This window comes from Camellia sinensis, chromosome 9 (genome assembly GCF_055761805.1).
Source record: "Camellia sinensis isolate YWXY chromosome 9, ASM5576180v1, whole genome shotgun sequence".
Lineage (NCBI taxonomy): Eukaryota > Viridiplantae > Streptophyta > Magnoliopsida > Ericales > Theaceae > Camellia > Camellia sinensis.
Window position 1 is genome coordinate 35,190,918 of NC_138969.1, and position 18,620 is coordinate 35,209,537.

General features: G+C 32.7%; 2 protein-coding genes across 3 annotated transcripts; one reads left to right on the top strand and one right to left on the bottom strand.

Moving 5' to 3' along the window:
• Positions 1–2,365: 2,365 nt before the first annotated feature.
• LOC114263860 (O-fucosyltransferase family protein) lies at positions 2,366–8,073 on the top strand. Of its 2 annotated transcripts, none has more exons than XM_028204442.2 (9): positions 2,366–3,523; positions 4,411–4,500; positions 4,593–4,692; positions 4,837–4,907; positions 5,646–5,734; positions 5,906–6,170; positions 6,445–6,779; positions 6,862–7,102; positions 7,651–8,073. In XM_028204442.2, exons 1-9 carry the CDS (start codon positions 3,146–3,148, stop codon positions 7,951–7,953), a joined length of 1,872 nt encoding a protein of 623 aa, XP_028060243.2. In that variant the 5' UTR covers positions 2,366–3,145; the 3' UTR covers positions 7,954–8,073. The 2 variants fall into 2 exon arrangements, with proteins under 2 accessions (XP_028060243.2, XP_028060242.2); XM_028204441.2 differs by having other exon boundaries at positions 2,580–3,523; positions 4,819–4,907.
• Positions 8,074–8,170: 97 nt separating this feature from the next.
• On the bottom strand, positions 8,171–13,237 carry LOC114263861 (Xanthine/uracil permease family protein). Its single transcript, XM_082886550.1, has 13 exons — positions 12,804–13,237; positions 12,585–12,682; positions 11,675–11,851; positions 11,148–11,248; positions 10,966–11,041; positions 10,807–10,866; positions 10,378–10,562; positions 10,160–10,256; positions 9,999–10,085; positions 9,813–9,871; positions 9,547–9,716; positions 9,292–9,452; positions 8,171–8,658 (listed from the first exon to the last, which is right to left on the bottom strand). The coding sequence occupies exons 1-13, from the start codon at positions 12,895–12,897 to the stop codon at positions 8,446–8,448; spliced, it is 1,578 nt and encodes a 525-aa protein (XP_082742676.1). The 5' UTR covers positions 12,898–13,237; the 3' UTR covers positions 8,171–8,445.
• Between the last annotated feature and the right edge of the window lie 5,383 nt (positions 13,238–18,620).

Below are 18,620 nucleotides of genomic sequence, written 5' to 3' on the forward strand. Positions count from 1 at the left end.
AAATTCAAACACAGGTACCATACCTGTTCAAACAGGTTTTCTACTTGTTGGGTTCAAATCTGAAAAGCCAAAATTTGTCCTATAAATAGACAGGCCCTCATTTGGATTTTGCACTCTAATTTTCATTCTTGTTGCTATCATTGCTCTCGGCATTTTGCTGCATTTAATTTTTTTAGAGAAAGTGTAAAAACACAAAGTGTATTCGTTGTGCAAACAGTTTATAGTGCTGCTACTATTTGTTGAAGATCATTTCATCTTGGGAGATAGACGTCCAAATTCTGTGAGCACCCTAGAGAAGACGAATCTGTCTTAAGGAGACAGTGTTAAACACTAGACTTGATCACTCTAAGAAAATATTTTCTGTTCTTAATTTTATTTTATTTTCTCCTTCTCTATTTCCATTTTCTGTTTAGTTTATGTAATTAAACAGATTTTGAAAACTCTTTCTTTTAATTTATTTCTTATGTGTTTTATTTGTTATTGAGTACACAAACAGAATTTATTCTTAATACTGTGAAAATAGGTATGGAACTATACAACGAATACACTTTGAGTATACAAACAGAATTTATTCTTAATACTGTGAATCTGTCTTAAGGAGACAATATTGCAATTTTTTTTTTTGAGCACTAAAATATGCACACACCACCCGACCAGCTGGTTTCAAAGCTTGAACGGCTTTGGAGGGTATATTCAAACCATGGATTAGTCTACAGTTGAATTGGCTGGCCTGATTTGGTTTTTAAAATATTATTTTATATTATAAAAATATTAAAAATGTTAAAAATTTTATCAAATATTTTATATAAGTGCGAAAATTACATATAATTCACTTTATGTGAATCCTATGCTTATATAAAAAAGTTGATAAAAATTTTAGTAAAATTCCTAACATTGCTCTATTTTTGTCCTATAGCCTCCCAAAATCTTAACTCTAAGTGGTTTTTTGAGATGTCCTAAATAAGTGTACTTTTTGTCTTTTTAGACTAAAAAATTAAGGAAGAAAATATAGATTTTTGAGTTAACTTTTTGACTTTTTATGAAAAAATGTGTAATAAAAAATTATAAAAATTAATTTGTAAGAGAAAATTAGGATTGGGAGTTGTGTAGCCGTAATTGTTAACTTTTGATGAATAGTGTTAACTTTTTAACTTTTTGAATAACTTTTTGACTTTTTGACTTTTCCTGAACATGTCAAACTTGGCCTAAGATTAACCTTTACCCTTGCCCTATTCCTAACCACAGGGCCTCTCCGCCACCCCCAGCCCCCACCAAGCCCCTTTGCTACTAACCCCTTATTGCTCCATGCCACCTTCTCCAGCTTTTTCTCGCAACTCTTCACCTTTGCAACCCCTACCACCCCACAGTTTCCCATCACGACCTACAATCTTCTTTTTCTTTCCTTCAGCCCTTTTGCAATTTCTCTCTTTCTTTCCTTCAAGGATCTCTCTCTCTCTCTCTCTCTCTGTCACATTTTCTTCCACAAATTTTCTCTTTACAAATGGGATATGGGGAAGTGATAGTTTGGATTCGAGGCTATCGGGAGTGCTTGTGGCTAGGGTTTCGTGGAGGGAAGGGTTGCGGTGGTTGGAATGAGAAGGAAAATGGTAGGGGCAATCGAGAAGGAAGATGGAGAGTTACGTGGTGGCATGAGAGGAAGAAAATCGGACTGCTAAAAGTATGGGGTTGCTGGAAGTGGGGGTGGCAGGAAATGGGTTGTTGGATTGGAGGTAGGTCTGGCTAGAGAAGGGTGATAGAAGTAAGAAGGTTAAAGAGTATATTGAGTTTATAGTTCAAAGGAAAAAGGATTGGAGTAATTTTAGAGTGAGTGAGGGTCTAAAGAACGAGAGAATCCAAAGTAAAAAAGGACTATGAGAAGCAATTTTTATTTTATTTTATTTTATTTTATTTTGGAGGTAAGGTAGGACAATTCCAATAAACTCTATATTATATTTGTTACGTATTTTACATAGTTATATCAATCAAACAAGTTAGGCAATGTATTAAATATTATATCACGTTTGCAAAGGTTAATTATAATTAGAGAATTTTAATAAGACAATCTTACTGCACAAATGGTACATCAACAACCATGCCTACATGGCATGCCATGAAAACTTCGTGTATATATAACATAGTATTTCTTTTGAAAGTTAATTAAATTACTTCGAATGATTAATTATAAAGAATATTATTAAAATATACATTAGCTGAATCAATTAGATAAAAATAAAAGATTTTATTGATATTGCTGAAGTACCATGAACACATTAATTTATAAAGCCTAAATAATTATATTTTTTTGACATTCTTAAAAAAAAATACATTTGTTTAAAATTTAATGAAAAATAATTTAGGACACTCCTCAATTAAAATTTCTCCATTACCTATGAGAGAGAAGGATACACCATTTCCGGAGAGAGAGAGCTCAACGGTTAGGCGTTAGTTAGAAGGCCCCCCCAACTACCCAATGTCACAGTCCTCTCTCTCTCTCTCTCTCTGTGTTACTTTCTCTACACACAAACACTTCCACACACTTCTCCTCATGTCAAATTCTCAGAATTTTCTATTCTCTTTCTCAGCACCCTAAAAATTTTCAATTCAACAATGAAAAAACCAGAGAAAGATCAATCCCACCAATGCTCTCTCTCTCTTTCTCTCTCTCTGTTTGGTGACAAGTAGTTTTTGCAGATGTGATTCTTCTCCTGTATATTAGTGTATTCAAGGTCAGCTTTTTAAACTGTAATTTGAGTTCTCATACATTGCTTATCCTTCACTCAAACCTATATATATGTTTTTCATATATATCATTGTCACCAACTTCTTTAACTTCACTTCCAATTCATACTCAGATGTTTCCATCTCATCCAAATCATCAATTCTTTGAGACCCAACAAAATTTTCTTCTGTAAATCAGGTAATTGGTTGGTGGGTTTGTTGAATGGGGAGTTAAAAGCTTTGTATTTTGGGGATAGAGAGAGTTTACCTAGGAATTGCTGATGATGGGTGGCTAGATACATAGAAATACACGTCAGTTAATAATTTTTTATGTATTGGTGTGATCATCGAAGGAATGGTGTTGTTGAGTTGAGACAATTTTGAGTACTTGAAAGCTCTAATCAAGAGCTATTCTTGAAATGGTTTAATGGGGAAGCAAGGGTCTTTGAGAAGTCCACGCCCCGAGTACACGAATTTCGGGGTATCATTTGGAGCAAAGGACTCTCAGAGTAGATCTTTGGAAACCCAACAAGGCGGTGATGCTTTCGTAGGGAGGAGAGTGAGCAGTGTCGATTATAAATGGGACAAAGATGCTTTGCTTCATGGGTTGAGGAATGTCCCTACAAAATTGAGTGCATGCAAGGGTGTCTGTGGTGTGAAAAGGCATATATGGTTTCGGAATCACCTCCAATCAATGGTTCTTACTGTTGGGTTGATGGTTTTTCTTTTCCTCTTGGACTCCCTCGTGGTCTCTGTTCTTGATCACGCAAATAGTTTACCTTTGAGAAAATCAATCAAGCCAAAGGTATGACTTCGTTCAGTGTTCTGTGGAGGATACTTAAAAGAGCATTTTTCTATGTTCTGTTCTTGAAAAGCTGTAGATGTGAGTAGTAGACTCTTGGCCAATTAGTTAGTCTGTGTTTGTATCTTGGGTTTATGGAGGAAAACGAGAAATGCAGTAGAAGCAATCTTTAATTTTCTTTTCCCTCAAGAAATCCAAACACAGCCTAAAGAAGTCTGAATTTGAAATAACCTATCTGGGTGTAAGACAATATTCATAACAGAATTCATTCTTCCTATGTTTGTTCTCTATATTGTGATCATAATATATGCTTATTAGTGCTTATAGCTGAAATTTGCTGTTGTTCTGTTCAGTTCCTCAAGTTGTTCTCTACCAAGTTTTATTTTTACAAAAGGAGGAAAAGACTTGAAAATGGGATTCATGCTCATGTTTAGTTGAAAAATATGATTCAATCACAAAATGTGAGAAATGGAATTAGGTCATTGAGCTTTTTGATTTTTTCACCATTGTCGTGTTAAGCAGTTAGAAGATTTTCAACTCTGATACAATTAGTTAAGCCATCAGCTGTCATTCTAGCAAACCTTACGAATGCTGTATGTCTATGGTTTTAATTTCTTTTTTTTCATTGCTAATTTAGGGCCACCATTCAATTTATTTTTTCCTGGATTATCATGATTTGATTACCCTGCATTTGTACACAATCAGTATTGGTTCTATCTGTATAGTGTTAATTTGATTTCGTGTTTGAACTTTTTTCTGAATGAAACCCATAAATTGTTGGTTCTAATGTCATAATCTAAAGAGGTTCTTGGGCATGGTTGCTTTACTTCAAATATATCATTGACCATACTAACTAACTAATGTTACTTTTGTTGCTTGTGTTTCTGAAGGAGGTTAGGACTTCTTTTGTTAATGAAGGAAACAAACCAGTACAGATGTATGACCGACTTATGAATTTGGCTTCTAGTGCTCTTGCAGAGGTTTAATTACTATCTCAGTTCAATCCATTCATAGACACTTTGTGTGAGCGTGTGTGTTTTCAGTGTTACTAACCAAAACCATTCCGCTACAGAAGGAGTTTCGGCAAGATTCATCAAATTTCTGGGAGGAACAAAATCATCAGGCATCTCTCTGGAGACCATGTGCAAATAGAAAGAGTCGAACAAATCTAGGTATTCTTGGATTTTACCGAACCTTGTTGATGCATGAGTACTTTCAATTATTCTATTCTACTTATAACTGTCACATAACTGAAAATGGTGGCATAGATGATTAACTGTGAACTGCACTGTAATTAGTTGAAGTTGTTGGGGCAGGTAAAACCAAGAAGAGCGTCGGTTTTATATTGGTCAGCGCAAATGGTGGTCTAAATCAACAGCGAGTTGCTGTAAGTTTCTAAGCTGGATTTTCACATATTCATCTTTTATGTTGTGCTTGGATCAAGGATTTGCAGAGGGAAAGGAAATAGGAAGGAAGAAGTGAATGAAATAGAAGCTAAATTTTTGTCACATTTCCTTTCCTTTTCCTTACAAATTCCTACTCAAATCATAGATACAAACACAGACTTAGGAAAACTTCTGTAATCTAATTACAATCAACTGAGTGCAATGCTTTTGCTATATTTCATTCACCCTGAACAGCCTAGTTGACATTAAAGAAAGCTTGATAATTCTACTTACAGTTGGTAATTCCTTCATAACAGTGATTCCTCTGTTTCTTATATCGGATGTAGCAAGATTCTGTAAATAGGAAAATTGAAAATTCAAAGACATTTCATGTCAGATGGAAAATTTAGATAGTTCAACAATTGTAACATTCTTCAATTCAAGGTTGTTTTTGGATCTTGAATTTGTAGAAGGAAAGAAAAAGGGAAGGAAAAAGTGAAATTTGTGGAGGGAAAGGAAAAGGAAGGGAAGGGAAAAGTGAATAAGCTGCAATTGTATCATTCACTTTTCCTTCTGTTTTCCTTTACATCCATAAATCCGAGATCCAAACACAACCTAAAGAATTCATTGTTTGCCATGAATTAATATGCTGTCTGACATTCTTTGAGCCTCCCTTGGCTATTTTTTGAGCCATCTCTTTTATAAACACAACTAATCTAGTTAATCTTTTTTATCTGCAGGTATGCAATGCAGTTGCTGTTGCATCTCTACTTAATGCTACATTAGTTATTCCCAAATTTCTTTACAGCAATGTATGGAAGGATCCCAGGTCCAATATTATATCCATAGTGTATCTTTCGACTGCAAATTAGTTTTGGCTTCTTTTTTCAGCGGCTTAATTTAGTAGCATTAGCAAAGGTTATTTTCATTTTTTTTTTTTTAATTTTGAATTTCATAGGACCCTAAAAGATTTACTGTTTCTTATTTGTTGAGCATGCAGCCAGTTTGGTGATATCTATCAAGAAGAGCATTTCATGAATAGCTTGAAGGATGACATAAATATTGTAAAGGAGCTCCCGTCTCATTTGAAATCACTGGACTTCAAAGCAATTGGTAGTCAGATTACAGATGCTGATATTCCGAAGGAGGCTACACCTGCTGATTACCTTAAAACTGTACTTCCTCTCCTATTGAAGAATGGAGTTGTTCACTTCCTTGGATATGGAAATCGACTTGGTTTTGATCCATTGCCATTTGAACTACAGGTTGGTAATCCTGTATCAGTCCTGTGATCATGTGACACCAACTTAGAAGCTGACTCGATTTTGTCTTTAGTGAACTCTGTTTAAAAATTACACATGTCAACTTTTTTACTATTTAGGTTTGTCTAGATTAGATGACACTGAAATGTAAAAAATTCAAAAAAAGTTCACTAAAGACAAAAAAAAAAAACAAAATTTATAATTAAAAAAAAAGAAGCCTATAAAAGTTGGTTATTAAAGGTTGGTAGTCCCTAATATATTTATGAATTCATTGCAGAGATTAAGATGCAAATGTAACTTCCACTCTCTAAAGTTCGTGCCCAAAATTAAACATGCCGGTTCACTATTGATCAAGAGGATAAGAAACAATGATGCTGCTCGGAGTATGCTGGACAAGCAACTCCTTGGAAACTTCATCTCAAATATTCCCTTGGAAGGGAAGGATCTTGTTAGTGGACCATCCAAATATATTGCTTTGCACTTGAGATTCGAAGTTGACATGGTCGCCTACTCTCAATGTGAATTTGGAGGTGGAGAAGACGAGAGAAAGGAACTCCAAGCTTACAGAGAATCCCATTTTCCGCTTCTAATTGACCGCTTGAAGAACTCAACGTATGCACTTTACTTAGTTATCTTGGTGTTTTTTTTTTTTTTGTTTTTTTTTATACTAATCATGTTGAGATGGTGGATGCAGTCCTGTTTCTCCAACAGAATTAAGAAAGTTGGGTAGATGTCCATTGACGCCGGAAGAGGCAGCACTTGTTCTTGCTGCTCTCGGTTTTAAGCATGGAACGTTCATCTATCTTGCTGGGTCTCGGATATATGGGGGACGGTCCAGGATGAGTCCCCTAACTAGTCTGTATCCCAATTTGGTTACAAAGGAAGATCTTCTCTCACCAAGCGAACTTGCACCATTTAGGAATTTTTCTTCTCAGGTAAACAAAAATTAGCTTGATGCTTGCTATATCATAGTAAATCATCTTTGATCATTTTTTTTTTCTTGCCAATATTCCTTTGAATGCATATAATGTGACAATGAATTGACATTCTTAAACTCCTAATTATTCCTTCTAGGCCAATTTTAGGATTGAGCAAACTATTATTTATCATTAGGAATCAAGTTAAAATTAGACATTCAAAAACTATTAGCCGTTTGGGAACTTGGCTATTTTAGTTGGCTTTTTGGCTATTTTAACCTAGCTAGTAAAGTTCTGTTTGGGATGATAGTTGACTCTTTTTTTTTTTAGTAGTTGATTTGATAGTTGTGGGAGAAAAAATGAAATGATATTTTGTTTTTATTGTCTATTTTAGCCAAAAAAAACCAAAAAAGCCTACTTCCCAAGCAGGGTTAGGTCTTTATGTTTGGAAGCACCATGTTCACAGAATTTGAAAACTCAACCAAACAAGTGACTAAGCGCTATTGATTTTTATTATCAGTTTTTAGACCAAAAAACTAATGACAAGAAGATCATTGTGGATGCAGCTAGCAGCACTGGACTTCATCGCCTGTGCCACCGCTAATGTATTTGCCATAACAGACTCAGGGAGCCAACTATCATCCCTAGTGTCGGGTTTCAGAACTTATTATGGTGGTGGTCGTGCTCCCAACTTGAGGCCTAGCAAGAAGTGGCTCGCAGCAATTTTGTCCAAGAATAGCACCATGTCATGGGACACTTTCGAAAAGAGAACAAGGACGATGATAGAGAAAGGCCAAAATGTAGACATGAGGGGCTATGGAAAAAGCATTTATCGACAACCAAGGTGTCCAGAATGCATGTGTAAATAGCACATTAGTGTTTTGATTTCTAATCTTCCTTCTCATATTCTTTTGTATTCAGTAAATAATACCTCAGAAAATCATTGCATTCAACATGGCAAAATTTTGAATCATGCTATTGTCCATAAACCATAAGCATGAGTAGTTGATTCTTTATTTTTATTTTTTTGAGTTGTTTCTCATTTGTTACAAGTTTTAACTAAATAAATGAATTGGATGCGTTGAATAACTATAATAACTCGATTGAAATTATGTAGAATTAACGAATAGTAAAAATGGAAAAAACAAAAAGTGGTGACAAAGAAAGCGAAGACATCATTCACTATTTGAGTCAAAATGCATGTATCTCCATCTCACACTCTTCTTTGTGAGGGATTTTTATCATCATAAGTCCAATTGAATGATGATTTTCCTCTAGCGCTCTCTCTCTCCATTCCAACTCTCACTCTGAAATGAATGATGATTTTGAACTTACATTTTGTCTCCGCCAACATTAACACACTAAGACGGAGGGAAGAAACGGTTGAGATTAAAAGGGAGGAGGTAAAACTCCTCATTCCGGCTGTCTCCTTTGAATGTCCTGAATTTGGCCCACCAAGGCATTCCCCTGTCTCTGGCACTGTCCTTGTATTCAAGCGTGTTGTCGAGGAAAACGGCGACAATCAATGCAACAGTTGGGGAGGATAGGAAGATGGTATTTAGGAAATCATTGAACTGCAAAACATTAGCATGAAAGTGATGTCAACAATTATAGATCATGCGATTGTATATCTAAGGTAGGAATTTGTTTTGGGTACTAACACAAATATATAAACAACAATACTAGGTACTCAAAAAAAGTACTCCGAAAATGGAAACAAAAATGTTGTCACGTGGTACCACAAACATTGTCGTTTGAAAATGTTATCAGTTTTCTTTTTTCTATTTACATAAACAACTTCATATTTTTTTATGTTTTATTTTTTATTTTTTTTGTAGAAAACAAAAACAAAAAACTTGCTTGGTGTAAAAAAACTTGTTTGGTGAGTTGCTAAAAGTGGTGGGTTGGTGTGGCGTGTGGTTGGACGATTGCAGGATGGTGGCCAGAGGTCATTGAAGATCACCGGAGTTTATTTTATTTTTAAAATAAGTGAAAACACCTTTTTTTTGTTTCTAAAAATACAAACAGAAAATAACATACCAAACAAGTTTATGTTTTCAGTTTCCAAAAAATATGAAAAAGAAAACAAAAACAGAAGAGTACAAATGAGATGCGCCAAGGAAGTTGGCAACAGCTATGTACAAAAACATTTGCTAGTAGGATATGATAAAAAATGATTGCTTATACAAGTACAAATGAAAACTTACCCATCCAGCCTTGGTATGAGCAGGACCATGAAGAGCCCCTGCAGTGTATTCCCTAAAGTACTCGGGAATCGACAAACCAAGGAACATGGCAACACCGGTGATGAAAAGATTCCTCATCGAGTTCATGTTTGTGAATTGCAGGAAAGACAGCCCAATAGAAGCTGAGAAAACACCAGTAGATTAACAATCACATATAGATAAGGAAGACGAAACTGTAAAGTACAGAAGATACTGGAGTTAAATTAAGATAATCACCAACAAGACCGAAAAAAACACAGTATACAGCAGCGAAGATAGTAAATGGAATCGATGCAAACAAAGCTCCAAATTTTCCTAATATCGAGAAGAAGATCATGAAACCAGCTGAAATTTGTACAACCCTGCGGCTTCCAACACGAGTGGTTCCAAGAAGACCTACATTTTCTCTGGTTTTTTCAAAATAAAGTTGTTAACATCCATTTCCAACAAGAACAGTGTTCAAGAGCAGAGGATTGAACGGAAGAGTCTTTGTTAGTACTTACACAGAAACTGTAGATCCGGTAACTGTCCCAAAAAGTCCATTGAAAAGAATCCCAATTCCCTATATGATGAAGTTTCGTGTCAATATATTGCAACATGGATTACGAGTTAATTATTTTTCTTTTTACCAAATACCAAATTATTTTTTATTTCACCAAATTTCAAAATTTGTGTAGTAGTTTGCAGACCTGCCAACCAATACCACGGCTAAGAACATGAGCAGGAGGTGGCGTGGCACTTGCTAGACGAGATGCAGCCTTAAACGCTCCAGTTGACTGTCAATATGAATATTTGTGTTAATCACTGATAAAAATATACTTGATTGATTTTTTTATCTGTAAAAAATTACCTCAATCATGGAGACTAATACAGCAGCCATCATCCCAAAAGCATGACCAGCGTTAAAAGTAGGCGCCCCCCATTGTAGTGGGTATGGGATTTTTATCCTGCATAGTAATAAAATTCAAAGAACAATACAACATTAAAATTTTCAATCCCCTAAATTATTCTATACTTTTAATTCTTAGTCATGAAACAATGATATATGAGCAAAATATTGTTACCTACCATGGTGCAGAAGAGATGAGATTGGCTCTATCAGTCCGACAATTAATTTGGGTCAACTCTGGCCGATGTTTATATGCACCACTGGCTGTCAGAAGGTGTGCATATGCCCAGATAAATGCGACTGATATCAGAAGCGCAAACCGCTCCAATATAGGCAGTTGTCTTGTTTGGAAATGTTTCAAATACTGTCAAACAAAACAAGCCCAACAATTACACTTGCTTTCTTCCTATTATGTCGTTTATACAATAAAATTTAAGCAATACCACAATTTTATAATCAAACCTAATTTAAGCAACATATTTGTTTATGCTACTTCAAGCTACTTCACATTTGTTTATGCTTGAAATGCTTAATTACTGAAATTTATTATTCATTGAAAGATTAAACGCATATTTTTTTAAACTTAAATCACAGATTAATAAAAACACCTGGGAGAAGGCAACAAACAAAATCAGCATAGGAATGCCGATTTCCACGCACCTTCCAACCTGTAAAAAGTTAGTAGAATTAGAGTAAATGGTATGAGTTAGGGAAAGGAAAAAAAACAGTAGTTGAGTTGTTTTGTAATTGGAAAATTTTTACAATACCACTGGAAAGCCTCTATCAAATAGACCGAAACCCACTAATGATATTACCGGAACCATTCCAAGTGGGCTGAAAAACCTGAAGTTATATAATATAATGTTCACATGTTATCTTCAAAGTGAAAAATAATTAAGTTTACTTCTCAATTATGAAACTATAATTGTTTTTGATGTTGAAGTTGTACCTTGAACAAATAGCCCACAATTGACTGTATCCCAGTATAATCTGCATGCTCGATGATACTATTAGAGCACCTTGTATTGCTCTCATAGTATTGAGAAATCTCTGGAAGTAGAAACAAAGATCATAAATTTTTGCATTTAGGATTAATTAAGAACAATTTTAATCCCATAACCATCGAATTCCCATTTTTCTACTTTTCTTACCACAACGTCATTTTTATAAAAAAAGAAAGTCATTTAGGTACCTATTTAAGAAAGTATCACCTTGATGATAAGATTTTTAAATATGTTTCCGAATATAATGTATTCTAACCAAGGATCAAGTGATACTAATAGAAGTGACACATATGATCACATTGTCATTGCCAACTCTTCATGTTCAATTATCAAGCTTGAATCTACTACACTGACTTATACATTCAGAATGCAATTAAACTTTGTTAAATAAAAAATTTGCACCAGAAAAAAAATAAAAAATAAAATAAAAAATAAAATTGAAAATGTGAAATGTGAAATGATATATACTTACCGAATGCGGGTCTTCAATCTGTGCCAAGGAAGAGTCATGGATGATGGAAATAATAGGGACGATGAATGCCCATGATCCTCCAATCACAGCCGGCAATCGGGTCCCAAATAGTGTTTGTAGTAATGTATTGATTCCTTCAACAAAAAGCAGAGTCTGAACTACCCTCACTTTATCATTCTGACCCATGCATCAAAATTACAAAAACACATGTTAGTATCAAATAGAATTCATAGTTCTCTCAGAAAATTCCAAATTTTGATTCTTCAGTCTTCTTCTTTATGGGTCTCACTTTTTTATATAGGTATATGCTTTGTAAGATTCATCATTTATCTATTGAGAATTAACTTAACAGATTACACTTTGAAGAACAAGTTGAAACTTTTATAATCTACAGGATTCACAAAATTCATGAATGGAAGAAAATCAGCATATATATACTTAATTGAAGAAATAAATTAATAAGGGTCTCGCCAACAAGTACCCGATCACAAGAAAATGACAACAAAAACAAAACAAAATAAAATTTAGAACTTATGACATTTTTTATCAAGTTCATAGCACTTTTCACTCAATTTAAACTTCTTTTTTAATCTTTTCACCATTCCAAAATAATTTTACACATCTCCTAACATTAAACAATACCCATGTAACATTTTTTCACCTATTTTCAAAGCACTTTTCACATTCATCCCGAAACTAAACAATTTTTTCACCTATTGTCAAGACACTTTTCACATTCATCCCGAAACTAATCAGTGTACCAGATGCACTCGCAAGCATTTTCTATAAATAAATAAATAAACAAACAAACAACTGAAGATTGAATGAGAGATCAGATACAGACAAAATCAGAAAATAAACAGAAGAGACAATTGGGTCTTTTTTGTTTTTTTGTTGAGAATTGGCTCACATCAGTTCCACCCATCAATGGGACAAGAAATGTAGGAATCATCACAGCAGTCCCTAATGCCAAGATGTAGTGCTGGAATCCCAGAGCTATTGCCTCCGCTGTTTTCAAATGGAAAAATTGACAGAAATGAGCAAAAACTCAAAACAAACCCATCAAGAAACAAACCAACCAGAGACTGAAGAAATGATGGGTTCGAGATAAAACTTAAAATTTACATACCCCAAGAAGGGTTTGAATCAATACAGTACTCTAGGCCTTGAAGTTGGTCCATTGGAGGATGTATTATCTCCTCTGGTTTTGGTGGTGCCGCCATTGCTGATACCCACTTGAAAACTCAGCTCTTTACTCAAAATCTCCAAATGGGTTATCAACTGAATCAATCCAGAGAGTGAGAGAGAGTTTTGGGTTTTGGTCGTTGAATGTGATGGAATTTGAGCGAATCAATGAGAGAGAGAGAGAGAGAGAGAGAGGGAGAGAGGCAAATAAAGCTGAAGAATCAAGAAATGGTGAAAAGCAGGAAAAAGTTGATGGATGAGCAAGCACAAGACAGAGACAGTGAGTGAGAAAAAAGGAATGAGAGAGAGAGAGAGAGAGAGAGAAGTCAAGATTAGAACCGAGGGAGGTAGAGAAAGAAAGACAGAGAGGATGCACTTGAAAGCCACTCAGGTCTTTCACCGTTTTAATCACTGTGCTTTTTTGTTTTCTTTTTTTTAAGAAACAGTTCCGTTAAAATTTTGGTATTCCCAAATTGCCCTTTAAGGAACTTCCAAACCATATGTTACCGTTATTCTCCCTTGTTTCTGTGCACTGTGTTTGCTTTCATTGGCTGATTTTTTTTTTTTCGTCGCCGTCTTGCCATCAGAGAGGAGTAAGGATTTTTTAGAGTTTTTTTTTCTCTAAAATTTTTTAGAGTGGTGCATTATGTGGTTGAGATTTAATGACAAGTCATATCAATTTTTCAACATTAAATCTCAACCACATAATACACCACTTTAGAAAACTTTAGGAAAAAAACACTCTAGAGGATCCTTGGTAATCAGAGAGTCCCACGTGGAGGTGGGGACGCTGGGGTCACCCCCATTGAAAGTCCCAGCACTATTGTTTTTTAAAAATTAAAGTTAGGTTTGGAGGTAAGATTTTGTCCTATTTAATTAAAATAGTTAATTTTGTCATATATGACTAAATTTGACTAAATGGGCATGCCAAACGGAGTTTAAATAGAGAGCTAAAATAAATTTTTTCACACTAATTAAATATTTTAATTGATTGTCATATCACTGAATTTAAAAATAAAGTCTAATATTTTTTATTTTAAATAGTAATGCTTTTACAAATTTTGATTGATCTAAAATATTGAACTAGATATTAAAAACACTTTGACTCTAATAAAAATTTGTATTTTGTTCATATTGTTTGAACAAAAGTGGATTTATTGACATCGTACCCAAAAATAAAATTACAAAAAATTAAAAGAAGTGTTACTTGTCACTGAATTTATTTCATCAATTTATGTTACAGGTATCAAATGCAATCAAAGTAATGCTTAATAACCACTTTCTTTTACAATATATTGCATACCACATTCTCTGACACACTTATATTCGTTGAATATTAATGAGATCTATCATAAATGATATAATTCAAGAAACTATGACATGAATTTACTTAAAAAGTAGGTGAATTGCCAGAATAAAACTTTAATATTGTGTTTAGTTTGAGGATTTAAGGAGGGATTTGGAAAGAAAAAGGGAAAAAGTGTGTGAAACTATGTGAAATATAGACATGTTTTATTCACATTTCACAAACTTTTTTAATTTTTCTTTCCAAATCTCTCTACAAATCCTCCAATCAAACACAGCATAATGTGTTATGGGTTGATTCCACACAATTCAAATTCTAGGTAAAATTTTGGATTTTTTTTGGGAGGGTTGAATTTTATAGCATTGGTGCATATGGGATCTATTATATTCAACGAGCGGGTGTCACACTAGGCAACATATAAAACATGGTAAAAGGGCATGATCATCCTAGCATTATTAATAAGACTTACCATATTTAAAATAACAATGTTACACTTATCACAACTAATGTAAGTTTTCAATGTACTATTGACAATTACATGTGAAAACTTTTGGAAAAATAATCTGGTAATGGGAAAATTTTTGGAAAAATAATCTAGTGATATATAACAGTCTTAAAAAATTAACATATGGTATAGATTTATTTTGAAATGAAAAATGGTATACATAAAAATATTTCTTATTTGATTTTCTTACTCCTTAGACACAAGACACGAGTCCCACACGAATTTATTAATGTGAATTTTCTTTTTATCTAATGATAAGAAAATTTAGTGAGAAATCTATTTGAGCATGTTTGATTGGAAGGATTAAAGTATGGGATTAGGATTATTAATCCGTGGGCCCAATCATCCTATGTTTGTTTTGACATTTTGGTTTAGGACTATTAATCCAATGGATAATTAATCCAATAAATTTGTAGGATTATTAGTAATGTGGTAGGGATGGGATAGTTAATACCACACTAATTTGATAGGATTATTAATATCACTATTAGTATTGTGAATCAAACATGACCTTTATGTATAATATTACTTTTTTTTTTCTTGAAATTGATGAAGATTACGTTTAAAGTGAATTTAGACCATTTATTTATTTTTTATACTTTTCTTTGCACGTTTCTGTACATGTAATATTACTATTAAAAAAAAATTAATTACCTAAAAGTTTTATTTATAAATGTTATGATAGTTTAGATCCTATTTAAGACTTTTTGAACCAGTAAGTCCTATTTAGTAAAATTGAGAATATTATTAGTTTTTATCAGTTTTTAAAACAAAGAAAATTATCAATTTTTGTATAGTAATATTTTAGATAATTGTTTCACTAACTGATGAAAAAACAGAGCATGAGATTAAACGTTTTTGCCCTTTTACTTATTGGTTTGATTCAACTATCTAATAAAACCGAAAACATTAACAATGATTTCTAATTTTAAAACTAAGAACATTATCAGTTTTTCATTTTTAAAATTTAATTTTTATTTTTTTTTCCAGTTTTGCACATCAATATTCTATCATATGTATAGATACAAAATTTTTAATTTTATACAAAAAATAATTCGATTTTTTGTTTTTTTTTTGCACATATATTTTTTTTAATTTTTTCAAATTGAAAATTGATATTTTAAAGTTTAAAAAATCAAAATAAATGTCAAATCATCATATTCTTTTATAAATAATCATAAATGATAAATAATCATTGTTTGAAAGGCAATTCTAACTATTAAAAATTTGATAAGACTTAAATATATAAAAAATTTTAGTTAGAACTTAATGAATGATAAGTTCATAAATTAAAACTTATATATAAATGCAAAAAAAAATATATATATATATATATATATGAAGAAAAGAAAAGGAATTGAAATATGGGTTAAAATATAAGAAGTTTCTATCTTTACAAATTCATAATTTTTCTACCTTAAAAGGAGAGAAAGAAAAAGTAGAAAGTGATGGGTATTTTGTTTTTTGTCCAGCTTTTTTCATGTTTGATCAAGATTGGACCTTTCAGGTCCATAGATCTATTTTTGGATTCTATTTTGATAATTTGAACCGTTCAATATGTAAAACTTTTGACTATTATATCCCCACAAAAAAATCACTTTAATCGAATATCGATAGCTATTTGATTCATTTATTTTTTCATCATCTATTTTTTTATACAAATTTGATACGATCAAATAGCTATTGATATTCGATTCAACGTGATTTTTTACATAAATATAGTATTTGACGAGTTTTACATATTGAACGATTTAAATTATCAAAACAGAACCCAAAATAAATTCATAAATTAAATTAAATGGTCCAATCTTAATCTCAAATATGAAATAGGCAGAACCCTTCCTTTGGGTTCTTTTCAAAAGACAATAGGGGAATGAATGATCTTATCGTCTTATGTATTAAACTATTTTTTGTGGGCTAATCAGCAAATATTAATCTCCACCATCAATTAGAATATATAGATGATTGGACCACACAGCATAGTCCAATTATATATTTGATGGTAACAAGTGTGTATTGATTAACAAAGTCAAAAATAATATTACATCCTTAATGATATTCCCTTTTATTAAAAGAAAATAATAAATTATAAATATATTTCTTAAAATTTGTTTAAAATATAAACTATTCTTTATAATTCTGGAAATTACATCCTGTCCCTACAAATTTTTCCATCACATAACAAATGAACTCTTTTATTAATAAATTATCAAATCAATAATTTTTAATGATATTAGAAATATATTTCAATTAACAATTCTAATATTTTCTATTAATTATGTTAAATAAAAAAATTTGACAAAAAAATATTTATAATTTTAAAATTACATGAGACAATTCATATTTAAGTAAACCTCAAAAAATGTAATTATAATTTATCCAACAAAATAAAAATGTATAGTAATTCAAACTTATTAACAAGTGTAGTCAATCGTTACAAAATAAAATATCAAAGTAGTCACAATCTCAATGCACCTTATATATATATATATATATATTATCACAAACTTTAACATAATTTTATACTGCACATTTTTATTTATTTATTTACATATACTTTTATACGTCTATCGATAGACATACTTCTATAATTTGTTATTTATTAATGACAGTTGGTAACTCACAGAAATTTTCTTATCAAATTAAGAAAATTTAATTTGCTCTTCTAATATTTTTTAAAGAAAATTAGTCTAAAGTCCCTCTCTCATTTTTAGTAATGGAAGAGATTCACAATATTATTTTTTGATGTCTAAGATCCCTCCCATCTATCACAGAGAAATTTGATATATATCTCACGCTCTGTGTGTTTCTCTCTCGCTGCTCTCTTTCATTCCTCCAAAGCCCCAAACTCAACCTTCTTCTTCGATATCACTTTCTCTTCCAATTCAGCCCCGTTCATTGTTGTTTCTCTTCTTAAGCTTATTTGCCTTTGTTATTCCAATCCCACCACTATCTCTCTCTATTCCCTTTCTCTCTCTCTTTCTCCCCGATCTCATCACTTCACCTATGCCATAGTTGTCGTCTCCTCTACTGTTGTTGCCATCGACACTGCTACCAGCGCTCTCCCTTTAGATCAATTTCACGATGGATCTATCCTGTCATCACCAAATCAGACCTCCACCGGACACACGGTTCTGCCGATGGTTCACTCGCGCTCGAGTTCGCCTCTTCCACCCTCCATCGCCAAAATCGTTAGGCATATATATATGTGGATCTGGTTTGAGTGAAAGTGGATTATATTGCTTAATGTTGTTTTTGTCTCTCTCCCCCCCTCTCTGTCATGCATTTTTAGCTTAATTTACACATACGACATGAATTATATTGGATGAATTTATCATAAAGTAGTTTTTGTTGTTTGTTTGAACTTTGAAAAATGATGGAAGAACAATCCTCAAGATTTTTTGTTCTTTCTTTAGTATTACATGATATAAATCTCTAGTGTTTTGATAAATCCAAAAATGCTGCTCATCTATATTTCTTTCATGGTGGACTCCCAGTCTGGTTGTTTAAGATTTTCTGGGATTTTCTCTGGATTTCATTGAATTTCTCTGGGTTAGAGAGCGATTTTCTCTGAGTTTGAGTAAATTTCTCTGTGATAGACTAAATTTCTTTGGTTTGTATCTGTGATTGTTGTGTAAATAGAAGGGGGAATTTCTCTGGAGAGAGGGAAGGCCAAAGAAATTTCCAAAATTTCTCTGGAGAGTGAGAAGCTTAGGGGAAGGTTAGAGAAATTTTCAAAATTTCTCTAAAAAATCTAGAGAAATTCTGTGTTGAGATTTTCTCTATGACAAAATAAGTAGAGTTGAATCTGCTGTTCTATTGATTTGATAAACTGCCCCAGAGAAATTCTCTCAGTCCAGAGAAATTACCTTCCAATCTAGAGAAATTCACAAAAAGTCAATGAAAATTCCCTTCTAGTCTAGAGAAATTCACAAAAACTCAAAGAAATT